We start from the raw sequence: 27,034 nt of genomic DNA, 5'->3' as shown, positions 1-27,034 counted from the left end.
GAACAAAGTACCACAGACTGGGTGAGCTTATAAACAACAGAAATGTATTTCTCACAGTTCTGGGAGCTGGAAATCTGAGATCAGGCTGCTACCATGGTTGAGCGAAGGCTGTCGTCTGGGTCTCAGACTTCTTACGGTGTCCTCACATGGTAGGAAGGGCTGGAGAGCTCTCAAGAGCCTCTTTTATAAGAGCACTAATCCTATTCATGAGGGCTCTATGCTCAGGACCAAATCACTTCCCGAAGGTTCCTAATGCCATCATACTGGTGTTAAGATTTCAACTATGAATTTTGGGGAGACACAAGCATTCAAACCATAGTGGCTGCATCAGAATGATAACAAGGCAACTGATGATTCTGGCAATTTCCATCAACTGGACAGTTTCTCCCTTTTGCTGAAAATACACCTAACATCATTTATTGTCCAACAGAAAAGAAAAAATAGTTATTTTCTTTTACTTTATCATTGATTATGATCATATACATGTTCTATGAAATGCCTATTATTTCGTAGGTATTGTGTCAGGTAATTTTACCTGCATTATTTTCCTTACTCCTAGTAACAATCCTTCAAGGTAGGTATTACATTCACCTTTTCTATCAGCAGAAACTGAGGAACAGAGATTAGCTTGTCTGTCCACGGTGCAGCAGGGTTCATGTCAGAGTCAGATTCGGTGCTGGTAAGTCCTTACCTCAAGTCACTTTTGTCATGCACTGTTTTAAGGGCTGTAGAAAGGAGCAATGAAATACTGATTAGGAATGTTTTAATTGTTCTTTTTACCTTCACTGAGGGAAAGTCCTGTCGGCCACATACAAATTCCCTTCAGCTACATAAACACAGCCACGCAGCAATTATGTAACAAGGAAAACTGTGTCTCTGGAAGAGTACAGCATCTTGTTTTCCATTCTCATTGTCACCCATCCCTTCCTTCCCCCATGTAGCTTAGTATTTTTTTTCATAAGAAGATTATACTGAGGGAACACATTCTGAATGGTGAGGCATATTTTTGTCTTCTCTGGAGGAGACCTAAATTTCTGGCTCTCCTTAATGTTCCTCTTTTGTTCTTTGTACAGTGAAATTCCAGGAGAGCTTTCTCTTTTTTTCCACCAGGATTTCACTGTCCTGAGGTATTCAGGGATTGGAAACTCAAAACACTAGTGAGCCACGAGAGGCGTTGGCCTAAGGGCAGACCCAACCCAGTGACATAAACTGAGACAATCTCACTCTGCCACAAGTCTGTTTTTCTGAGCACACCCGTATCCCAAAGAGTTTCATCTTCTCTGGGCTCCCCAACATCCGCTTTGGCAAATAACAAGCCATTAGACAGAAATAAACCCAGTCTGGATTCCCCGCCGATTTGAGAAATACCGGGGACAGCATTTCTCCTTGTAAGAGAATATCAAGAAGCAATGGATTTCAGAATCACCTTTGAACATTTTATTGGCCAAAGATTTTCAGAATCATTTGTTTGTGTCAAATGATCCAGAGAAATGGAGCCAGGTGCAGTGCTCTCTAGTTTGGCAGTTGTGCAAGGATCCTTTAGCAGCAAACGACTTAACAGAAATATAAGGAGTGTTTTGCAACCCATGCAGTGATGTCTTTTCCATTCTTGATTTGCAGTTTTCTTTTATAAGTAGCTGTGTGATTTACTGACAGGGAGGGTCTGAAAACTGGGTGTAAGCATCTATCAACATGGAAAGCAGCACCATGTGGGCCCGGCGGGCCAGCCTGGGGTTCAGTACCATCTCTATCACCTACTAAGAGTGTCCCCCTAGGTACATGATTGAACTCCTCAAATCTTTAACTTTCTCTACTGTGCTTAATAATCTTCTTTTGGGATGCTTATATGAGGATATAGTAAAATAATATAGGTAAAGTGCCTAATATACAAAATATAACTCAATAAACCATAGCTACTATTATTTTTTTTCTTTTGTGCTCATCAGCACCTTGAACCTAGTTGGTCTTCTATCAATTTTGGAGGGAAAGAAGGAAAGAAGGAAGAAGGGAGAAATGCCTAAGTCCCAGGGGCTTTTTTCTCTTCTTCTAAGTGCCTGTCTTCCTTCCCCAGCAATCACTCCACTCTTCACTTGCTCCTTCTTGCTGTGCACCTGCTGATACTGTTTGTCAACCACCAGGTTTTTTATGTCTTGAATATAACAAATTAACATTCACTGAACTTCCTCTGTGTGCCAGTCCCTCAACTTGGTGTGTGGAGAACATCAAAATAAATAAGATGAAGATTTTTCTCTTCAAATCATTTTCTGCTTCCTGTTCAATAAAATATAGAAGACATAAAACTATAAGACAAAGGAGAAAATCCTCACATAATACAAGAGTCTACTAAAGTGCTTCAGGAGAAACACAGGGAAAGGGTTTAAATAGGCAGCAGCATTTCTGCTGGTCCTAAGCAGGATTTGGACTTGCAGAAAAGGACTAATCATGTCCAGAAAAGGAACCAGCAAAAGGAAATGATTCCAGATGAAAAGGATACGTAAATCCTCATAATTACTTTGAGCCACTGAGCACCAATTCCATATCAGATGCTCTTCTCAATTCTTTACATGTACGATTTCACTTAATTATGAAAACAAACTGCAGACATAAGTAGTTAAAGGCTCAAATTATCTTTGTGTTGATTTAGCTTAAAAATTAATATATGCTTGAAGGGCCCAAGTTCCCACAGAAGGATCCCTAGAAACCATTAGACATTTGAGCTATGAACACAGAGCTTTGAGAGTACAGAGCACTAAATAATCAGCCTTTTTTTTATTTAATAAATATGACAAGGAAGCAAGAATATTCCCCAGTCAGGTAGTTTAAATGGAAAGGGAAGGAATGAAGAACATTTATCAAATCTATACTTATTCTGTATCTTGCCAATATAGAATTGGGTGGTTTGTTTATAAGAAGCTCCCTGTGGGAATCCTCCACTCTCATAACCATTAACTTTGAGTCTATGATAATTTTAATTAGGAAATTCATTGTCTGTGGTTAGAAGAAACTGAATTTATTTACGAATCTTATAATAACAATAGTAACAACTTTTTCTTATACTCAACCTGTGTGAAAATCAGTCATATTCTCTCAGGATTAGGAAAAATATGTTTTTTTCCTGCCAAATTATGCAGTTAAAAACTAAAAGGCAATTACAACAGAATTGTCTCTAACAGAAAATGTGTGTATTTGGGGATTTTACTGACACATGATTTTGGTACTATATTTTCCCCGTTTTAGGGATAAGGAAACAGATTTAGAGAGGATCAGTGTAGAAGCCGCAAGAAGGTGCCTGGTAGAACTCTAACCCCAGCTTTGCTCCAGAAAACCGTTTCTGCGTTTGCCTGCACCGAGGCCATGCTTCTCAGTCTGATCCCCACCAGTGACTGAGCGAAGCAGGGCTACTCAGGCAGACCCATTCCTGGGACGCACAGGCCTCTTCTGACAGCCAGCTTTGGCTTGACGGTGCCTGGTAGCCTTGCTGAACTTTCCTTAGACCTCCTGTCACTTCCTTCCCTCCCTCATCGGTCATTAAGGGTCAGATTTGTATCGTGGTCGGATGGCCTTTCCAGCCTTCCCCATTTCCCTAATGTAATCTTTGCTCATTTAATCCCGTGTAGGCACCTGCTTCTCAGGGGACCTGGGCTAACACTTCCAATGACCTACCCAAAATCACACCGTGATAAAGTGGCAAAGCCTGTGTTTGTACCAGAACAGGGAAGTGAGTAGTGGGAAATAAGGCCCAAAGTGTGGTTACTGATAACTCAAATGCTATTGAAATCTTGGTGAAGAAGTTGGTTGGATTGCAGTCAGTAATCCCCATCGGACTTTATTTTAGAGATAGGAGAGTGAAACACCATTTTGAGTTTTCTGTCTTCATGAATTCTCTTTTGGAAGGTAAATGCTGCTTTAGTATTTCTTCGTCTTCTCACACAATGTAGCTGACGTTTTAGTTGACAGGTAGGTGTGAGCAACTCTCTGCTGTAGTCAATTAGAGAAATTGACATTACGGGGGTTGGAAGTTTGGCCACCGGGAGAGGAAGGGTCAGGTCTGCTATGGGTGAGAAGAACTTCTCAAAATAGGAGGAGCCGTTCTTCACAGTTGTGCCTCAAGGCAGCCCAGGGAGGCTCACAAGAGCTGGGAACTGAATCCTGGAGAAGCACTAAGGGTTTATGAGCAAGAGGTTCTGTAACAGATAGAAATATGCCTCCATACTGTATTGGTCTTCTTTGATGCTTTGACCTTGGGGCCAAAAGGGGAAAAAAAAAAGGAAAGGTCTTCTGCTCAGCCTGCAGCCCTTCATGGAGGCTTGTTAACCATTAAAAGGAACTTTGCTTCCAGCTGGAGATTTCTACAAACAGCCCCTTACCTGAAGCTTGCCTCCCCCAAGGAGATAGAGGAATATGCATGAAAATAATGAGTGACTGCCCTGTCAGAGATTGATAGGAACTTTGTGACCAGACCCAGGTCGACGAGAGTCAGCTAAGCAAGGACACGGAGTTTCTCTGCTCTCCTTGGACCCTCTCTGGCGCCCAGCTGTCTGCAGCCATCTGTCCCTTCCTAACCTCTTTCCTCTCCTGCTCCCCCTTCCCCGAGCAGAAGAGAAGCTTGAACTCAACCCTGAGTTAAGATGATGCTTTTGGACCTTAGTCCCCCATCTTCTCAGTCTTCTAGCTTTCTGAATACAGTCGCTTTCCTTACCCCAACACCTCGTCTCTTGACTTATTGACATATCTTGTGGTGAATGACATGAGTTTGGACTTGGTCCTTTTTTATTATAAGCTGTTAAAGCCAATCCTTAACATTGGCTTAAAGTCTAAACAATGGAGTCCGAGAGCCCAAGTCATAAATTGTGATGCACACGGGTTCTCCTGAGAATGACAGGCCTGGGACCCCTTCAGCTTCTGGCAGGAGCGTGGAGTCGGCAGAGCTGCTCTCAGGCGGGCTGCCCCCGTCTTTCCGTGTTCCTTCTGATTGGTGGTGATAGAATGACCTGCAGTCACATTGCGGTTCTGCCCTTACTCACTGTGTGTGTGACCCCTAAGAAAGACACGAAATTTTTACTATTCGCAGGTTCTCCTGCACCCTATGTAAAGTGGGTGATTATGAGAATTAAAAGAAACAAGGCAGAAATACAAAAAAAGAAAAGGAAAAAGACACCGACTTGTTCCCCTTCCACACGCTGGTCCGCCTACTCGTGCTCCGATTGCCCAGCCCGCTGGTGCCTCAGCGCTTTACACGCGTCCATTACTGTGCTTAGAACTATATTCCCCAAATCTTTGCATGGCTTCCTCTTCCCCACCACTGAGGTCTCTGTTAAAATTTCTCACTGGAATAGCCTTCCTGGACATTTCTACATAAAATAGGGATCATTCACCCACTGCTGTCTATTTTTGTAGCCTAATTCCATTTTCTTCATGACTCTCATCATGAAAATAAATTATGTAGTTTACATATATATGTACTTACTTGGCAAGCTCTCCCGCTAGCTGAAATCTCTAAGGGGGTAGGGTGGGTTTTTGTTATTGTTATTTCTCATGGCTGAATCCCATGGTGTAAGGGAGCACCTGGCACATGATAGAGGGTCATAAATATTGCTGCATGAATGAATAAAATAATGTGCTTAGCTTCAAGTAGCTTGGTGAAAATATTAGCCTCTTTCCTTCTTGGCATCCTGTTAAAGACTGTCAAGAGTTATAGTTCAACAGCTTTCTAAGAATATGTGCATTTAGAAGGGGGTGTACAGAGGCAGTGTCAAATATAACCCAGTAGAATGGCTGTCAAATGCTAGCAGTTCAGAACCTGTGCCTAGTAGATATTTTGAGAAGGGGATTAATCTTTGTCCTCATGTATGAGCTGATTGCTCAGCTATGTCAATACTAAACATGATAAAAGATGAAAGTGTTGAATTTCAGCTGATTCTGAAAAACAGTGAAATTTAAGAAATCCCCCCTATCCTTTGTATCCTGGAAAATGGCTTACTGTAGAAACAACCCTTTCTCATGTGACCTAGATCCTGGATGCGCCCCTTGTTTACCTATGACAACACCAGACACCCTCCCTTCAAATTCCCATTCTTTGCCTCATAAATAATCGGCTGAACTACTTGTCCCCCATTAACCAATGTGAACAAAATGCTTGTTAGCCAAACTTTGATCCTGTGCTTCTCTCCTTCCTCCAAGTGCCTGCACTGTGCCCCTCCCTCGGGCCAGCACACAGCTCCCCTGAGAATAAGCCTGGCTCACGGTAAGTCTTCTGTGATCATGCTGTTCTTTCAGCTCACTTCCCCACAAGAGGTGATTTCCAGCCCTGTTCATGACTCTTCAAAAACCTGCTTTACCCAACTTGAGAGACTTTGGCAGACCTTAGGGTCCTAACACTCTCCTGACTGCAAGCCCTCCTGCCCCCTTGCAATTCCTTTTAGAAGAATGTCTTTCCTTTCTAAGTCTGGATTTGTTGTTATTTAGCAAAGAACAAAAACACTGCTTTTTGATGACAAGCTATGGGGGAAGGGGTTGTGGCCGAACACCAACTCACTCAGAACTTATAGTGCTTTATTATAACACCGCTCATACACCTTCTCTAGGTTCTATAGTTCACTTGAATAGTATCTACATCCCAGGCTTGCTGTATTAAAGACCTGTTCTCACCCACAGATGGAAGGAGTGTTGTTGACAGACCCCCACCAGTCTTTAATCATCCTGGGTTTTACCTTTCAGGTGCATTTGCTGTTTCTCCATCACCACCCCGGCTGCTCCTGAGAACCATCTCTCTGCTCGCACCTGGATTACCACAACGACCTGCTCGCTCATCGCCTCCTCTCCGTTTTTGCCCTACCCTGGGCTCCGTCCTGCAGATGAGAGCAGCCGTCCTCAGGAGCAAATCTGAGTGGGTCACTGCCCTGTGGGCAGCACTCCGGTGGCAGCATCGTTTTTTGTGAGCGTGATTTAGATTTTTTTTTCTCTTAGTATTTGTCTGTTTCCTTTTCTCCATTTGATTAAGAAGCCAGCTCTGGGCTACTGTGCGTCAGGCGAGGTTTGTGGTATGGCTCCCTGTATTTTTGTGTTTGCTTTTCTAAAAGACCCATAGAAGAGATTCTGTGACATATTCTGGCAGCTTCTGAGGGTCAGGGGAGTGTCTATGAGAGAAGCTTGGTGAGGCATCCTCTACTGCTCCCACCCCAGGCAAAGGAGAATGTAATAAAAGACTCCAGGAGAGGTGACAGAGGTCCAGGGACTGCAAAATCCCCAGGGCACTTGAGCTGGGCTCTGTGGCAGAGAGCTCATATCAAAGGGTTCAGGTCAAAGCCAGGCCAAGGCCAGTGGGCAGGGCATCGCAGTGTAGTTAAGGGAAAAACAGTGCTCCACAGGCAGGACGCGGATCCAGAGTCAGAGTAGCTTGGGTTCCAGTCCAGCTCTTCCAAATAGTTAATTCCAAAAAACAGTTAATTTTACCTCTGTGAGCTTAGCTTCCTCACAAGTATTAGAGACAATGATTAAAAGAGAAAAAAAAAGAAATTAACTTTGTTATAAGAAAGTTATGAGAAAAATACACAATTAGTGCATGGCACAGACTAGGCACATAATAAGTAAGTTTTGCTTCTTCTGTGAAGAATACAAACTGTAGTTTAAATGTGAGCATACCTGTGTCCCACTGAGTGTGTTAGAGGGAAGTCTTGTTGGTACAGATATTTCTCAGCAGAGATAAGCAATATGGCCCTCCTTAGATCTTTGCTATTTGTGAGCAATTTTGTATTCAACCTCCCAAGGGAAGATAGGGCTCCCACCAGTTAAATGAATCTACAAGGACACTTACAGCACTGACTCCTCTTGATGTGGACTCTCCCACAATGTCATTTCTCTGGGCTCCTCTCTCATATCTCCCAATCTTTGGGGTTAGGTGCCCATTTATTTTAGGCCTTTATTGTTGCGTCTGCATTCGAATGCCTTTTAGACATGTAGACATGAGTTTTGATTGATGCTGTAGCATTATTCATGCAATACGGTGTCTTTTTATTATGATTTCAATCAGAACGCAGCTCTATCTGTCATGCAAGCACAGACTTGCTGTACAGAAATGTCTATTAATACAGCAATGCCTTGTATTTTCATGATCAGAATTCTAGTGTTTAATAATCCTTTCATACTAAGCGTCTTATGTTATGCAATAAATTTTCTTTGAAGAATTCATTTTCCATCAACAATGGTTTTCAATATGGAACACAAAATATTGATTTATTTAGTCTCCTGATTGTGAATGCACTCTCTAGTTGTATTCTAAAGAAAAAGTGAACTCAATACTCTGATCAAATTCCAAAGCAATCATAATTAGCTCATAAGGGTTGAATATCCAGAGAGTCTCAACTTGGAGTATGCAAAAGGCAACTATGCCATCAGCCTAATTAAATCATGATAATTCACCAATGTATGGTGGGTGTCAATGTACATGATGAGATTTAGCAGAGCTTTTCCCTGTCCCTTCATAGGCCCTACCTACTTTATGTATAGGGTAGAAAAGTGTGATTATACGGTAATCTTAGAAAAATCACGTATTTGCAAATGGAGACCGTTTTTGGTCTGTCATGTGCTTCATTCTGAAAGCTGGCATTGTAAATAGAATATAACAGAAAGAATTAGGTAGATGAAGATTTTTAATGAGGTTCTACTTAGGGAGCAGAAGACTATAGCTAGCATTTAATTCTATGTCAAAATTGCACTGAAAGGGTATGTAGATGAGCATTATTTTTATAAAAATTAAGGTGCTTTTGATTAATCAATTAAGAGTTGCTGTTCGATCCACTCTATCTGTGAAGAGATTTTGGAAACGGTTGCATGCAGAAGAATGCATTGGAAGGACAAGAGATGCATTCCGCTGTTGTTAGATTCCTGTCTTAAATGCAACCCTGTCAAGGAGTGTCTTCTTGAAGGACTTATGCCTCTAGATCATTTGCTGTAGTTGCCTCAGTAATGCCAAAGAGGGGTGGGTGGGAGGCCCTGTAAGTAGCCATGGTGTATTCAGAATCATGCTACGTATAATTGGAGGGTGTGGTCTCAGATTCCAGCTTCATAAAGTCATGAGCAGACTGAATCTCATGTAAATAGTTGTATTCAAAAAGCTTGAGTCTTCTCCATTGATCTCCTGCTGCTCTAGCTAGAATGATACATGCTTTCTGGGGAGGATGACACGGAAGGTGGATATTGAGATTACTGAAGAAATTTGTGTTTTCTCAGAATGCTTGTGGCTTTTGGGTCCATTTTCCTTTTTCCTTATTCCCTACCAGATATCTTCATTGGGTAAAACAAAGTGTTCATGCTGTTATTACTCATGACTGAGGCCATTGTTTTCTTAGTTAATTATCTGGAATTAACATATTAATTTAGCTAAATAAGCCACAGATTGACCTTAGCAATGATTTAGAGGTAAAAGTAACTCAAATTTAAATAAAACATTGGGAAAAGTAATTCTGTTTGTGTCTTGTGTCAACTTATCCAATATGGGACTATTTCCCAGAATTTCTTTTACTACATAGTTCCAGGCTAGTGTGGGTCATATGAGACATTTCACATGATTTGGAAGGTAGAATAAGCAGCATCTGTATTATTCTCAGACTCATCCGATTGGTGCAGCTTAAACACATGGTCCTGAATCTGCTGGCTCATCTTGTTGGCGTGGGACAGCAGCTGGACACCTCCAGCTCGCACCAGACTCATCCTGCCACTTCTACTCCTGGACCAATTGCATTTTGAGGCGCATCTTTATTGTTGATATAGCATGTCTAGGCCTGGTGTTTATTATATCTTCTCTTCTGAGGTTCAGAGTAAGTAAAGCTGGTCACTGTGTTTAGAAATTTAGGGGTATCGTGTGGATGTAGGGGTATTGAATGTCTGAGAATCACTATGCCTGGTATGATGTTTAAGTTAAGGATTTCTCATTGTCCGATCTTAAAAGGCCTGGCACGTGCAGTTTTGACTGGACACCAGTGGATGTCACCCTAAGAACACACAAATGTGCTCTTTCTCAGGCCCTCCCTGGGAAGGCAAGGCAGACATTCCACAGATGTTTGCTTTCTACCAAGAGGGTAGGGTGGGAGGTGTGGCTGGTGTCCAGATGTCACCCATCATGGTGGAGCCCTGCTGTATCTTCATCCCAGGGTAGAAGGAGGAATTGTGGAATGCTTTGCAAAGCATGCTTTTATCTACAGGAATGGTGTTCTTTGATTGATGGAATTTGGGGAATGCCTCTTAATGAATTAACATAATTAAAAAAATGTTGTTCGACTGCTATAGTACTTACCCCTTGGAAGGGACATAGGAGATTCAGGCCTAGGAATGGGAAGATTACTTTTCACTTCTATTTTCTTGCTTGTAGTTTTGTTTATACTTTGTTAGTAAATCACTCATTCAAAAGTAAAGGTTAAAGAATAATAAAATAATATTTGGCAAAATCTTGATAGTATACTCTTTCTTCTTTGAATTGTTTGTCCTGTTACTGAGAAAATTTCTATTTTGAGAAATAAAGAAACCACAGTAGTCTTTGCAATATTGATTTCCATTCTTTAAACTGGTCTCTCATTCAGACATTAATTCATATTTATTTATTTAAATTTTTGTTGTGCACATAACTATATGTTATTTATTGTATAGGTGCTGGGGTACACTGGCAAATAAGGAAACCCACAAGTTTTTAAAATAGAACTCTAATAAGAGTTAAAGAAACCCTTTGGCTTCAAAATTATCCTTGTCTGACATACAGTTTGTAGGTATATTTATGAGTATGTGAGATTACAATAAAATGTATATGGTTTGTAATTTTAGAAGCATGAACAGGTATTATGAAGTTGACAAAATCAAGTGTTTTCCATTTGGGAGTATAAATTGGTCCAACCTAGTAGTCACAGAGCAATTTGGAAATACCTCTCATAAACCTGAGGAGTCATGAGGAGTTTTGACTTTGACCCAGCAATTCCACTTCCAGAAATCTTTCTAGGGTGACACACATATACTTCAAAAGTATGTATAAGAAACAACTATTTCTGTTGAAGAAAAATCAAAAACAAAAAAGAGTTAAGTATAGTAATCATCTCTTAGCATAACAATGTGGCCAAGATGTGGCAGTTCACAAAACACTGATTCAAAGGTGCCTCAGATAATCCAACCACCCTTTCACCTTTGAGTTGCTTTGTGTCACTTGTGTCCTATACCAAGTCCCAGGCAAGAGGACAGCAAGAGGTGGGTGCTCTTTATTTGGACTTTTGTGGGAGAGACTGGATGAGGCTCTGTGGACCAGCAATGCTATTCACAATGCAAAATATCCCCCCACTCAGGCAGAGAGTTGTGTGTTAGACAAGAACAGACCCCAGTCTACTATGATTAGCATGGGGGAAATGGAACTTCTCCAAATCTAACTGGTTTCAGTTCTATTGACAAGATTAGACTTGCAGTTGAAAAAAACAGAACAATGTCTAGATGAAACTACAGTGTAAAGATGGGTTGAGATTCATCTGGCTGCCTTAAATGAATTTGAAATCTCTAGGACTTGGACAGATTAAACCCTAGGTTACCAACAGAACTGGCAGATGCATTCATTCAGCCTCGGAGATCTGGGTACCATTGTGAAGAAATGGAAAGATGCCTGAAAGCTCAGCGTTAGTTAAGATGGGTTTGGTTTTTGAAAGGGTAAAGAAGATTCTGGCCATGTCAGGCCCTTGAGCTTCTGGGGGAAGCCCTTCAAGTCTACTGCGCACCGGGGGACAGTGGGATGATCTCAGGTGCGGGCTCCACTTCGTGCTCCCGGTATTAGCTTCCCAGGGCTGCTGCCACAGATTGCCATGAATTGGCAGCTCAGAACAACAGAAATAATGGCTCTGGAGGCCTGACAGCCCCAGATCAAGCTGTCAGCAGGGCCAGACTCCCTCTGAAGCCTATAAGGTGGAGGCCTTCCTTGTCTCTTCCCTGCTTCTGGCGGCGGCCGCCAATCCTTGACGTTTGCTGGCTTACCGCTGCGTCACTCCCGTCTCTGCCTCTGGCATCGCCTGGCATTCTCCCCATGTGTCTATCTGTTCACGTGATACTTTCTTCTTCTTAGAAGGACACCAGTCATGTTAGATTAGCAATTTTAAGTTGATTGCATTTGCAAGGACCCTGTTATCAAATAAGATAACTTTTACAAGTCCTAAGAATTAGGACTTCAACATATCTTTTTGGGGGACACAATTCAACCCGTAACAAGCAACTTTTGTTTTCCTTTGTCTTTTTATTATCTCATTCTGTTCATATCCTAGAGTCTATTCTGTACATATGTCCACACTCACAATGCTTATCACCTCCAAACTCTTTCCAACATTTATTTTTATTAGGATTATTTCTATTATCCACACTCAGGTGACCAAGGTAAAAATTGAAATTTATAAAATAACCCCAGTGAAAAGATTGGGAAATACTCTGAATGGCATCTAGCTTAAGGTGGAAACTAAACTGAGTTTGACCTTATCCATACCATGCATCCTTTCTGGACCTCAACTTCCTCATGTGTAAAATGACCTCTACATTTCCCAGTAATAATTTGTGTGAACAAACTGGAGTAGACAACATTTCTGAAACGGAGGTCTTTGATTAGGGATAGTGATTAGGACTGTCGGAAACAAGCCCTACTGTTTGGCATACTGGGATCTGTAGATACTGTGCTCATATCCTCATCTCTCTCCTGGAGCAGGCATATCAACACTCTATCTCTCTTGCATTTGGTTCACACTTCAAGATTTCCTCAAACCCAACATCCGAAGCAACCTCCAAAGAATGAAGGCACTGTGGAAACAGCAGTTTGGAAGAGCCTACCAGGCAAACAGTCAACAAATTCAATCTGCAGGTCTGGTCATTGTTTCTGCTGCATATCAAAGGATGCTTATTTTTCATCTCCATACCATGTTGCCAAAGAGGTAATAATAACGAAGTGTTATGCTGTAAAGGGACAGCCCTACATCAAATGCATGTCCTTCTTTGATCCAGCTGAACCAGATGATAGTTATTTTGCTGTCAAGAGAGCAAATGACAAAAGGCCAGCCAATGCTGCAACATTTTAGCTGGGCGTGTGTCAATTGAGGACAGATGCTGGAGCCGGTTCTAACTGGAGGCTAAGAAAGCTGTTTCATTTGTTTGGAATCCAGATGTAGCAATTGGTACTCAAGTCAGTTTATAGGAATGAAGCTCCTGAGGTGTGAGAAAGATTAAAGTGTCCCCATTTTTTTACCTTTAGTTTGTGGAATAATACCCTGAAGGCAGGAAGTTGAGTGGATGGATAGAAGCGCTATTTCTTGTTCATTCTCAACGGAATGAAAACTAATTTTTGTGCTACCTGGCAATCTGGGGAAAAAAAGTGCTCACTTTCTTTTCTTTCTTTCTCTTTTTTCTTCCTTCCTTCCTTCCTTCCTTCCTTCCTTCCTTCCTTCCTTCCTTCCTTCCTTCCTTCCTTCCTTCCTTCCTTCCTTCCTTCCTTCCTTCCTTCCTTCCTTCCTTCCTTCCTTCCTTCCTTCCTTCCTTCCTTCCTTCCTTCCTTCCTTCCTTCCTTCCTTCCTTCCTTCCTTCCTTCCTTCCTTCCTTCCTTCCTTCCTTCCTTCCTTCCTTCCTTCCTTCCTTCCTTCCTTCCTTCCTTCCTTCCTTCCTTCCTTTCTTTCATTCTTCCTTCCTTTCTTTCTTTCTTTCATTCATTCATTCTTTCTTTCCTTCTTTCCTTCCTTCCTTCCTTCCTTCTTTCTTTCTTTCTTTCTTTCTTTCTCTCTATCCTTTCTTTCTTTTCTACCTCCCACCCTTCCACCCTCCCTCCCTCTCTCTCTTTCCCTCTCTCTTTCTTTCTTTCTTTTCTTTTCTTTTCTTTCTTTCTTTCTTTCTTTCTTTCTTTCTTTCTTTCTTTCTTTCTTTTCTTTCTTTCTTTCTTTCCTTTTCTTTTCTTTCCTTTCCTTTCCTTTTTCTTTTCTTTCTCTCTCTCTCTAAATTTCTATTTCTTTTTTAAGAAACATTTCCCTAGCATGCAATCAGATCATTTGAGTTGTGGGGTTTATTTCAAAGTGAAATTAAAAATTGCAGATAAGATGGAACAGCACTGAGCTTGATAATGTCTACATTTATTAAATTGTAAATTTTATCCTTGCTTTTAATCTTACTTGGTAACAAGTACTTAGGAATTTTGCTTGCCTGTGGTAATGGTTTTCCCAAGGCTTCCAAGTGCTGTATTTCCTAATACAATTCCATGACTGTTGGTACCTTTGACCTCAGACCAGGAATGAGAATTACCGCAAAGAGAAACACACCATGTAGCTGCAGCAGACCCCTCTTTACTTTTCCGTGGCCACATTCAAGCTTTGTCAGAGAGGTAATGGCTGGCCTATTTCAAGTTTTTGAGAGAATAACATATCTAAGACAGATACCCTGGTTTTCTGGTGCCCAGTGAGTCCGCCTCCGACTGACTCCCTGGACTCCGTGCTAAGTGGCTGGTACATTTTCATATAAGAGGGATGAGACTGAACTCATTTGACTTTGCCATCTAGAATAAAGGCATTCACTTATGGAAGGCACACTATGGAAAAGTAAATGAACATTAGCAAACTAAAATCAATCCATCCCCAAGTTTCCTGTAACATTCCTTGGCTTGGGGTCAGGACCAACTTTCCAGGACTAGGCTTGTTGAGTCCAGCCCTTCTGGGCCTCTCAAAATAAATTCTGTTCCACATTTCTCTGGAAATAAAATCAAAACTCCAGAAAAGGATATAAGGGACCTTCATATTTTGGCATCTGGTTAATTCTCCAGCCTTTCAGCCACATTGAACTACTTAACTCACCTTGGAGCCTCTTTGCGTTAGAGAATGGCCTTTCCACACTGACTCTTTGCCCCTGCCTCCTCCATCCAGGCTACCTGAGCAGCCCTGGGCCGTGTGTGACACAGGGGAGCACAGAAAAGTCGAAGGGGACCTGCTTTCACATCATGGCTCTGCCACTTGCTATCCATATTCAGTGTGGGCAGGTTACCTCATGTTTTATGCCTCTGGCTTCACTATAAGCTAGGGATAAATTATAAATTACAGTACCTACCTCAAGGGGTTGGTAAAGTATTTGTTAACTCATTTAGATAGTATGTGTAAAGCACATAGAACTGAGTCTGGTTTGGTAAGGGCTAACTAAAATGGGATTCACATTTTAGCTTAGCTGTCCTTTTACTTGGGGACCCTTAGTCCTGGTTTAATGGTGCTACATGGTCCCTAATTGTTCCCTGGGCTTCTCCTGATCATATCACTTGTCGCGCAGTATTAGGACGTGGGAGAGAAGCCGATGCTGAGGTGTAAGCGAGAGCAGCCATGTCTGCAGGTTTTTAATACTGTAGCTGCAGAGTCATTATACCAGATCTCTCTTTACTCTGCCCTGTATTGAATATGCAATCCACTCAAGGAATACCCTGTACATCCCCAAACCACTACCCCTCAAAGTCAGCACATCAGAAGCTGAGTGTTCAAAGGAGGACAAGATGAAAGCCGTGTCTGGGAAACATCCCTTCCTCTGCTCTCTGGAACACAGGGCTTCTTTCACATGTTAATTCACAGAGTCTGGGAAGCTGTTTCCTGTCTTTGGCAGTTACACATGCCTTTGACCAAGTCTCTCTACACCAGAAGGGTGCGACACTTGGCGGAGCTCTTTACGATGGGATCGTACCTCTGTCATAGATCTGTTTCCAGCTCTGTCTCACAATTTAGGGATTAATAGGTATATATAAGCACAGACAGACACATATGCCTCATCACACAGTTGTCATTACTGCTTCCAGTACTATGGTCCATCTGGGGCATTCCAGAGGACACACACATCACGCCCTGTTGGCAGCTGTGGCAGTTTGGCACTAGTAAGTCACTATTCTCAGGCCCTGAACTTACAGGGAGTCAAGAGAATGAGAAGCTTCATGTTGCCTGAACGTGCAAGAGAGACCTGGGTGAGAGAAGCAGCATTCAACCACTCTTCTGAATAGTTTCAGGTATTTAGGAGTGAAGTTTTATGTAGACCAAACATCTGGGAAAATTGCCTGCATGTTTTCATTTGCCCTGTTTCCAGATGTGTCTATGCACCACCCTGATGTCTTTAATCTCATTTTGTCACCTTGACACCAGAACAGCTGATCCCTTTAGCGACTGCTCTTCTTCTCTCACTGAATTTCTCATTTCTTCTTCCTCTGTGCTCCCCAACTCCTGCCCCTTCCCCTGAATTGTTAACTCTAAACAGCCCTGATACTGCAATCTACATATAGAAGCAGTGAATGAGTATAATACAGCATGACAATAAACTGGTAGTTTTAATCCCATCAGTCATGATTTCAGGGATCTTTGATTTTGAGACCAAGACGCCATCATGAAGAACTTCTGAGCAACTTTCAAGTGTCTGTAAGTTAATACTTAATATGGAGAGTTTTTTTCCTCTCAGCTAAAGCCAGGCAAATCACTAAAATTCTCCCCACCACAACTGTGTTAGACATACGTATAGTCACCCATATATTTATCATTCATTCAGTTTTACTATAAGCCAGGCACTGTGCCAAGGGCAGGAGATACATCATAAGCAAATGCACTGGTGTAGACTTAGAAGAACCATGGAAATAGAATTGCCATATTCTATTATTATGCATTGGACTGTGTCTGCCCCCATTAGTTCATTTATTGACGTCCTAATCTGCAGTACCTCAGAATGGGACTGTATCTGGAGATAGGGCTTTAAAAAAGGTGTTTGTTAAAATGAGGCCATTAGGGCAGGTCTTAATCCAATGTGGCTGGTGTCCTTGTAAGAAGAATTCTGAACACACAAAGAAACACCAGGGACCACTGTGTACAAAGGTCCTGTGTGGATGACCACATAAAGAGGCCAGGATGGTAATTCTTTTTACACTGAAAAATGTACACTTTAATAAGTATAAATTATAAACAATTAGGTCAGCTGGTGGATAAGTTGACCAAGATACATAAAATAAGAGATATGAGTCCATCTACATTTTCTATACTTCATTTTTTTTTTTTTACAGAATATTTATCAGTTTTATTTAATGTACAATTTTTCATTCCCTTTTTGGAAGTTCTTTATCATAAAGAGAATTCTTTTGTCTGACTACAAATAGGAGCCACACCGGTAGTGATCAGCCCGGACCTCCGCCCTGGTGTAAGGAGTGGTGCATCTAGTGGAATGAACAGAAAGGTTAAAAGTTGAGGCTTCTGCCTGCTGTGTTCTCTTTGGTTCTCTGAGTTTCGTCCCTTGAGATTCACGATCTCTCATGAATTCTATAGTCCATGTCTCAGGCAACGATGGAAGACACACTTTCCCTGGAAAGACACAGGAAAAAGAAGCCCCAAGCAGCCCTTCGTCTGATTTTGGTGAGGTCGTTGGTCCTACTCGTAGTGTGAGCTGGTGACGCTGCTCAAGGCGAGCCTGTACTGATGCCCCAACGTGGTGTATCTTTCTATGTAAACCGGTTGAGACTTGGCAGCAAAAGGTGGAGGATCTTGGTTGTTGCTGAATATCATCATCTCTACATCACCAGTAAGTGTTACTGCAGGTTCCGAGGAGAGCGATAAATCCTAAGAGATGGTTCTGCTCGTGAGCACAGGCTGTCGTGGAAGGAGGGAGGGCCGAGAAGAGGAAAGGCCGCAGACGCAGCCCAGATGTGTGGAGGCCAGCATGAGGGAAACGGGGAAGGCGGAGCTCGCCCCTGTGAAGAACTGTCAAGCTCCCAGGCTGTTCCTCTGGGGATTGGGGAATGGGAAACAGGGCTTTGGCAGGGGCTGGTGATTAGAAACTACCATCATTCGGACCAGTTCCATGTTCTGCGGCTGCTCCGGCTTGGCGGTGAGTTTTCTGATTCCATGGAGAGGTGATTGCACCCCGAAAGCTTGGGTGTAATCAGCTTCTTCTCTCCGAGGACCCCTGAAAAGCTGCAGTTAATTATCAGGCTGGTCATTAAGGGTCACTTGACGTTTTGAAAACGTGGTTTAGATACCTGGGCAAGTCTGTAGATACATGCTTTCGGCGTCTGCAGGGCCGGAGCGTTCCGTGGCCTGCAGGATGCGCCAGGCTCGGCTCGCACACATGGAGCTGCTTATTCGGGAGTCGAGGCCAGTGCACCGTGAGTTCTTCTCTGTTCTCCTGTCCGACACGGAGGTGGAGGACACCGCAAACATCAAAACAGCGTGGACTGCAAGCTTGGGACAGACTCTCTGGGAGCCTGAAAACCTACAGGATGAGAACAAGGGGGCTCCCAAGGGCAGCCTCCTTGTGCCAGAAAATCATGGTATCAGCCAAAGACATTCTGTTTGTTCCTATTGGGTCAAATGCATTATTAGCTTTAGGAACAGGCTTAGGATGGCTAGAACACAGGGCTTCTCCTTGGGCTTCCCCTTACACACACACACACACACACACACACACACACACACACACACACACACACTATAAGCACACTAGTGCTCTGTGAAATCAATTAAGAAATGGACTTAAGTCTTGAAGAGAAAAACAAGTCTTAGCAGAAGAGGGAGATAGAAGAACAAGGCCTTCTTTACCGGCTTTTCCTTGTGAATTGTGAGTAGGGAATTTGGGTGTTGGTTGAATGAATATAAAACCATGGGGAGTTCTTTTCCTTTTTAAAGGCAGCTTGTGGAGTCAGTCTTTTTTCCCTTTTGCATCTCTTCCTGCCAGGATACATCCTCCCTGTCCGCCAGATCACACCAGGGCAGCCTTACCCCAGCCACCCAGAAGAAGCAATGAAAACACAGGACCCAGAGCAACCCCACGCTTTCACAGAGACTTCTTCAGCTTGTAACTCTTGGATCTCTGGTGCGTATGTCGTTCCTGCCATAGAATAAGAAAGGACAACACGATACAAATCGCTAACAAGAAGCACTGGGCTGTGGGCTCATAGGGAATGTGTCTGTTGATTCCCAGTAAGTAGAAGCAGGTATTATTAACACCCCAAATTTAAAGATAGGGAAACTGAGGTTTGGAGAGATCAGCTTGCCCAGTATTATGCTGTGGAAATAGAACATTGCAAAGGTGACTTGGGGTCCAAATCTGAGGAAATCTGGATTCACCTCCAGGGACGCAGGAAGCCACTGCAGGGGATCTTTTGTGAGGGTAAAGATGTCTAGTTCTGGAGACCTCTCAGATAAATAACCAATCAGTGAAATCGCCCTTTTAAAAATTTTAGTTGACCTAATCATGATTTTAAAACCTCAACTTCCCACACAGGAAAGGTGGAGTACTGAGCTTTCTTAGTGACGTGAACTCTCATTCTTTCCGTTCATGGGAGGAGGTCAGCTGGTGTTGATGAAATGTCAGGCCAGAACCCCAGAATGCTTGCTCACAGCGGAATTCCAATGGATGATTCTCAAGGCCGAGTAAAAGCTACAACTGCACTAGTCTCCAGAGATGAGGTGGTGGTTTGGTGGGAGACTTGAAGAGACGTTGTGAAAGCAGTGAGCTGAGAAATTAGGGTTCATGTGGACATGATAACTGTCCACACTGCAATTATAATGCCTGGAGGTGGGCAGACTTTTCTGAAGAGGGTGAGAGTAGAGTCCTTATTCAGAATATTGGCAAGTAGGATGGCTTTGCAGTTAGGTGGACGTGGGTCCAGCCTGTAGCTCTGTATCTCCCGCTAGTGATGTGGCTGTGCAGCAAGTTATGAAGGTTTTTGAGCTTCAGCTCCATTCTCTGTGAAATAGTGGCTTATAGTTTGTGTTCGTGGTGTTGTGCACAGCTCCTCAGACTACCTGTGGGAAAGGACTGTTATTTTGTTTTATGTTTAATTTTAATCTGTTACAGATGATTACTTAAAAAAATACAATAAAATTGAGCTACTAGGCAAAAAGAAATGAAAAAGTATATATAAAATACAAACTTTATTTTTCTTTGTTATTGGATTCCATAGACATATTTGGGTTGCAGGTTTAAAAGCAATGAAAGGTGATGGCAGTAGGTCCTGAGAAGGAGCAGAGTCTCACGCAAGGGCTTCAGGAGAGGCTATTATAGGCTATTTAGACAAAGAGGACCAGCTTCCTCAGGCAGAGAGGAAGGGCCATTTCTGCTGGCAAAGAGGGCTCGTCGGATTTGAGGTTCAAGATTTCTAGCTTCATCAAAATCTGCTCCTATGTCTCTATCCAAGTTTTAGGGCCACACTTCTTTTGCAGTCAGTGCTCTGACTTTAACATAAGAGAACATGTGAGATTGGAAACTAAATTTGTGTTGTAATTCAGCTCCTCTCACAATAAACCCTTTAGTTTGGTTTTCAAAAAACTTGGCTTTGCGGATACAGGAGACAAGGGTTTCTTTTGAGTCATCATCCGGCTTTATATCCTTTCTGCAGAATTTTAGTTGGACATTTAAAGCCCTGAACTCCTTATTTTCTTCCTCCACATTCTCCACTGAACCTAGCAGCAAGCAAGCAACCCGCTCTCCATTTTCACTAACGTGGTCTGTGGGAGCGAATGCTTGACTGCTCAGAGCCTTACCTTCCACGGGCACTTGATTAGCTGTGTCTGTGATAATTTAAGCACTATTTTGGTACTGCGTCCATGGACTGTCAGTGTCCAGTTTACCACTTGAGAAAGGTTATTAATGCCATTAAATCTAACTACATCATAGCACAAATTAAAGACAACTCAGAACCAATTCAGAGAGTCCATTTAAAGTCTGTTTTGGTCAGGTTCTATCACAGAAATGAAACACTAGGCAATTTTGTGTGTGCATGTGTCTGTGTGTGTGTATATGTACATTTGACCTTGTACAATTTGGGGAGTGAAATAATATCACTACAAAGTCTCTCCAAAGCATTACCTCTGAGGTGGGTGTTTCATGGTAGCAGAGCAGGCTGTTTGGAGGGTGGGTGTGCCGTGGGGAAGAGCAGGACAACAGAAAGCTACGAATACGGAACCATATGGGGCAGACTGGAGCCTGTGCTGGACTTCAAGGGTGTGGGTCTCCTGCAGGAAAAGCTGGGGCTCTTCAGCAGAGAGGTAAACACATGTCTGGCCCAGCGGGTTGCAGGAAAAGTTTCCACTGGGAGATGGAATAGCTGTCCCACACCACGGACTGTCCCACACCGCAAGGGAAGCCAGACTACAGCGACAAGATCCATGAGCTGCCACAGAACCCGGTGCCCCCGCACAGACCTTCCGAGTGTAAAAGCAATACAGCTGCAGCTTCCCTCGTGCCTTCCAAGTCTTGTGCAGAATGTTTCTGTGGCCCACACTCTGAACTGTGCAGAGAAAGGATATGGGAATCCAGTTCCCATCTAAACTCACACAGCAGGGAAAAATCAGGTCATGTAAGACCTTAAGGTCATGAAAAAAAAGAGGAATGGAAAGTCGTTGATGTTTTTAAAAGATGAGTCTGGTAGGGAATGGGGTAGAGCACAGCAGCAGTGGAGAAGGGACAGTTGGGAGTGTATTGCATGAGGCAGTGGTAGCCCTGCTTAGTGTCTCAGTTCTGGCTTTTTTAATAGAATACCATAGCCTGGGCGGCTTATAAACAACAGAAATTTGTTTCTCATAGTTCTGGAGTCTGAGAACTCCAAGATCAAGGTGCTAGCAAGTTGTGTATATTTGGTTCTGGTGAGGACCTGCTTCTTGGTTCATAGATGGCTTTTTGCTGGGTCCTTACATGGTGGAATGAGTAAGAGAGCAATCTGGGGTCTCTTTTATAGAGGGGCACAAATCCTATCCCTTAAGACCCTATCACCTCCCCAAATCCCATTTCCAAATTCCATCACACCGAGGATTAGGTTTCAACATACTAATTTTGGGGAGACACCTTCAGTCTACATAGCACCTTGGGTGATAGGAGTAGGGAGAGAGCCATAGTTTCATGAGCTGAATTTGGGGAGTTTGGGTGAGTGCGAAGTCATCAGTGAATCCCCGGGGTTCAGCTGGAGTGACTGGTTGAATGGTTATCATTAACTAGTTGGGAAACAGTAAGGAATGATAAGGCTTGGAAGGTCATACCCAAGGTAAAAATGTATTCAGCTGTAAATAAAGACAATCTAACAAATAAGGGCTTGAATAAGTCAGGAGTTTATTGGTATCATACAACCAGAAGTTTTCCCAGTGTTTACGGTGGTTCAGCGATATCTCATAAGGTCCAGGGCTTTTCTTTTTTCTCCAACCTGAGTATATAGGTCTTCATCCTCAGAGTCGTTGCCTCATTGTTGGGAGGTGGTTGCCACATCTCTGTCCATGTTCTGAGCATGGAAAGACGGAAAAGGGCAAAAAACCAAACTGACATTCCATCAAGACCTTCCCTTTTAAAACAATTTTCCAAAAATCCCAATTTTCCACTGGACAGAATGGAGCCCCATGACCACTATAATCAGCAAGTTGCTAGGGGATATGTGGAAATATGTGGACAAGGTTTGGGTTAACCTTACCTTGGATTTTAAGTTTGAGTTGGCTGTGAGACAGCCAAGAGAACATATCAAGTAGGTAGTTGGATAAATGGCTCCATGTCTTGGAAGGGAGTGTCGTATCTTTGCCTACATGGCTCACCCAGATGGACTGAAATGTAAAATGGTAAGTTCTGGCAGGAGTGCTGTTATCTAACCCCACAAAGCATGTTCCTGTGTGCATGGGTGTGTTTACGAATGGAGAGCAGGGCTTAAACATGATTGATGATATAACAACATCTGTGTCTGCATAGTCTAATATTACCTATTAGATTCCTCATTTGGTTCCCTTACTTTGGAGACCTTCCCTTTTCCGCTAGTCATCCTACCTACGGTATTTGTGGAATTTGCACAGGGGACTCTAATAGCAGCGCACAGATATGGGCTTGCTCCTCACAGCTTTACTAGATGCTGTGGAGGGATTCAGCACCCTGCCCCATTAATCTCAGGGGAAAATTCAGACTTGATAATTGATATCACTGCCTAACTTTGTTCAACCACAAGGCTGATCATGAGACATTTTAAGGAAATTTTGTCGAAAGTACTTAAATTCAAGATTCTGGCTCCACATAGGAATTTCCACATCAAATATAATAATAACCAGAACTCTATTCCTACTAAAGACTGTGTAGTAGTTCACTGATGGTCACTGCCTTGACATTCTCTATGCTTGCAGAATATTGGACAGAGGAAATGAGCAAAGTTGATGTGGTTTAATTTTAGAGAGAAACTCAATGATCGGGGTCATGTGCTGGCATTGTTTACCAAAGTAGACTGTAACGTGTCCTTTATAGGGACTGAGGGGTCAAGCAGATGTCTTGACTGTATTAAACCAGCATTTCTTCAAGTGTCAGTTAAGTGATATTACAATGTATTAGAGCAAAAATGTTTGTGATTAAATATTTTGGAAAATGTTGACTTGAACAAATTAAATCCGCTTACTTCTGACTTCTAAGATCCATTAAGTGTCAGTGCTCATAGCAATTATTTAATAGGAGGACGTGTTGTACAATGTTTCCCAAACTTGATTAACTGTGGAACCCAGTTGACACAAAGCACCTTAACTGGACTATTGTTCTAAAGAATATAATTTGGCAAACACTGATTTAGAATAATCACTGCCTGACTGACAGGCTGTGAGCTGAATGATTTTTTTTCTGGTTTCTTTGTGTGATTCCAGGTGAAAATCCTTCAGTCATTGGTCATGATTAAACTTTCACTATTTCATGACCTATTGTAGGTTGGAGATGAATTCACTTAAGATGAGATATAAACCATTTAGGTGTAACTACAGGGGGAAAAATGTATTCCCAGCCGAGGGCAAATAAACCTATGAAACAGAAATCAGTCAAAGGGAAAAATAAGCAGGAGAAACCCATTTATTCCTTACAAGACACACAAACCACTCCGCCCCTTGTAATCCCCTATTCACATGGAGATGCACTACTTCTCTCTACCCCTTGTAAACACCTATTGATATGGACATGGACTATGGCCTGGAGGGAGATTCTGGAAGCATTGCAATTTTACTCACACTAGGTAAGTGAGAAAACTGTCACGCAATGGTGATATCTTTGGAGTTGGAGTCATAAAAGATAAAAGGTATGACATTTCTGCCACTAATTTGCTGTGTCATCTTAGGGAAGTTACATAATCTGAGTCCCAGGATCCTGACCTATAAAATGTGAATAATAATACTATGTATCTAAGAACTATGATGATTAAATTATTATATGTATGACATGCACGTGTGTGTGTGACAATAAATTTTAATAACTACTATAGTTGTAAGGAAACAAATTTTCGGTTTTCAAAAAAGTTAAAAGAATGTGAATATTTTATTTAGGTTGGTTTTACTATAACATTGGTTTTTGTTTTATAAAATAATTTTATAAAAGAGCCCATCAAGATGGTAGATAGAAAATACATACTAAGGTAGTATATATACACGTCATAAAAATAGAATACATCTTGGCAATTGCTTCCAGGGTCTGTTACCACCACGTACAGTGTATTGACGTTTAACATTTATGCTAATTTGAATATATGAGATTTTCAAGAAAAACAAAGAAAACTGTCCCACTGGTATTTATAAAAAATGTTTCCAATTAACAGGAAGATAAAAAAGTTCTGGAATGTAAAAGTTATGGAGCTCATTGAATGAAAAGTTATATCAAAATATTAGAGCCAACATCAGTGCCATGAACAGTCATCTGAGGACAAAGTCATATTTTTTCTACTACCACAAATGGTTCAACTGATTTCACAAAATCACTGAAAATAATACCCTTCTTTTGAATGTTCGATCAAGGTGAGCACCATTAGGTATCATAAAAAACCTTCTAGAAGCTGTACTATATTTCCAAAAAAAGTGTCATTTCTTTTTTTCCTTTAAGTGAAAATAGGTGTATACATCCTATTATAAAGTATCAATACTTAAAAAAAAGCATCTTCATAAATTACTTAATACGCTTTGATCAAACACATAGCAACCAGCTTTAATATTGTAAAAATGGTCAAATACTCAAAAATCCACTTGGCTTTGAATTAATTTTCCTTTTTTAAGGAAAACGATCTTAGCTACTATGTTATTATAAAACATCACCAATATGTCCTGCTAGATGTTCAGAATAATCTTTGGAAAGTAACTGCTCCAGTGTAATAAATAAAGAAAACAACAAGGGACTTTTCTAGACCTTACCAAAAGACATGAGCATGGTGGGATCAGGCAAATACATCAGCAGTACCAAGGAAGGCACAAAACACAGAGCATAGCACCATTTTCAAGCTGCCAAGACTGCAACTGTTCAGCAGAAGGCAATCTGCAAGGGGACTTGATTCCCATGATTAATGCAGTTTAAACATGTGGATTAGACTTTGGAGAACTTCTCAGTATGGATAGGCAGACACAGCTATATAAACTATGAATGTGGTCTGATACTCAATGGTCCTGTTGGCACTGTAGGATAAGGCTCGGACCCTCATGCGGTAGGTCTCTGGTTCTCGGAGTGGTCGCGTTGTGTACACCACTCCTTTCAGGTTTTCATCCCTTAAGGCAAAAGGAACAGTCTGTTCTTCGTCTACCATGAGGAAAGTTGTCCTGGGGTGCATCACTCCATCCTGTGTATATGCAACCAGCCGGATTAAATCTTGATTGGCAGCTATTCCAAATGGGAGGGAGACAAATTTGTATTCCAAGGCATAGGGGCTCAAGGCACATTCCAAATCATTGGGTGGACAGTTCTTGAGGCAGAACCTGGGGATAACAAGCACATGAAATGCATGTAGGTATCTGGCTTGAAGGCATAAGAAAGCACGATGCAGGTGCTCACGATCCTTGACACCTTCTAGGCATTAGGGTGGGAAACAGCATGGGCTGTAAGAGCAGTAAGGCTCACCCCACATTCTAGGTCATAACTCAAACCAGATGCCAGAGGCTATGAGCGTATGCTGGTCTAGCGTTCAATCTCTCTCTCAGTTCTATTACTATCAGGAGTTTTTGAACCTCTGAAGTCAGTAGGAGCACCACAAGAGTGTCTTTAAAATGAAAACTTGGTTTCGGAATAGAAGCATCTGTCCATATATTGGAAACAAGCACTTCTTAAAGACAGGAATACAGGCTGTTTGAAAATTTCTATATTTACCCTAAGACCATGTGAAAGCTGAAATAGAACACAGTGATATTTGGTTTATTTCTCTAAAAATAACAAATTGATCAGTTAGGATTCCTGGGAGAAAAAAACTTCCTTTCGTATTTTGTCTTCTATGTTATTTTAGATTAAGGATATTGTATTTTCTTTTGCCAGAGCCCCCATTGGCTATTTTTAAGTCATCATGACTTTTAAATTCTCTATCAGAACGCCCTGGTAATAAAGAGTAAAAAACAATAAGTGCACAAAGGGACATTTTCTGAAGATATGGATTCTTCAGCCATAATATTTTTAGAAGTTTCATGTCTGTATTTTTAATTTTCTCCCTCCCCTTCCCCTTCCCCTCAGACCAGTTCTGAATAGAATAGGTATTTGGTGGACCCTGGCAGCCAGCCCACACCTGACCATGTTATAGTAACACGGTAGTCACTGCTGAGAGGAAGAACACGCGGTGGGCGCCAGCCAGCATTAGGTTTCATAGCCACCTTCTTATTAGCAGGTCCCGTTCATGGTGACCATTATCTCTGTTTTCGAGCACACCCTTAACTTGGTGCCTGGACAGGGTATAACATTTCTGGAAGGGGAGGGAGAAAAATAGAAGAGTTGTTTATTCAGAACCCAGAAAAGACAGACAGCAGGGAATGTAAGCAAGACGGCATAGGAACGGCAGACTGTTGACTCATCATTGCTCAACTCCTTTCTCCCAGGGAGTCAACGGTGAGTCAGCACGACAGCATCCAAGGCGCTTTCCTCCTGTGAGCCCTTAAGACCCTGAGACAACACCCACAGAAACCAGAACATTTCAAAGAAGGGCAGGCTTTAGCACCCTGTAAACGCCCACTGCTGAGGCCGCGTCCTAGATGTCGCAGGGCGGAGTACATGCTGGGGAGACTGCCCTGGGAACCCTGGGCCCCAGCGTGGCGGTGCAGGCTGCAGT

The 27,034-nt window shown here is 42.2% G+C and overlaps 1 protein-coding gene and 1 long non-coding RNA gene across 5 annotated transcripts in view; one reads left to right on the top strand and one right to left on the bottom strand.

Moving 5' to 3' along the window:
• Nucleotides 1-9,694: 9,694 nt before the first annotated feature.
• On the top strand, nt 9,695-24,407 carry LOC118926061 (uncharacterized). Its single transcript, XR_005030301.2, has 3 exons — nt 9,695-9,815; nt 18,709-18,846; nt 20,997-24,407. It is a non-coding gene; the product is annotated as an uncharacterized LOC118926061 (long non-coding RNA).
• A 609-nt stretch (nt 24,408-25,016) lies between these two features.
• The window catches only part of HMCN1 (hemicentin 1), a 420,069-nt gene continuing 418,051 nt past the window's right edge, over nt 25,017-27,034 (bottom strand). For all 4 annotated transcript variants that reach the window (XM_057507948.1, XM_057507950.1, XM_057507949.1 and 1 more), the window contains one exon: nt 25,017-25,703. In XM_057507948.1, the coding sequence (XP_057363931.1) occupies nt 25,337-25,703 (367 nt within the window). In that variant the 3' untranslated portion in view covers nt 25,017-25,336. The remainder of the gene's footprint in view (nt 25,704-27,034) is intronic.

Source organism: Manis pentadactyla, chromosome 9, assembly GCF_030020395.1.
Source record: "Manis pentadactyla isolate mManPen7 chromosome 9, mManPen7.hap1, whole genome shotgun sequence".
NCBI lineage: Eukaryota > Metazoa > Chordata > Mammalia > Pholidota > Manidae > Manis > Manis pentadactyla.
Note: the sequence above shows the minus strand (reverse complement) of the source record. Positions and strands in the feature narration are given on the sequence as shown.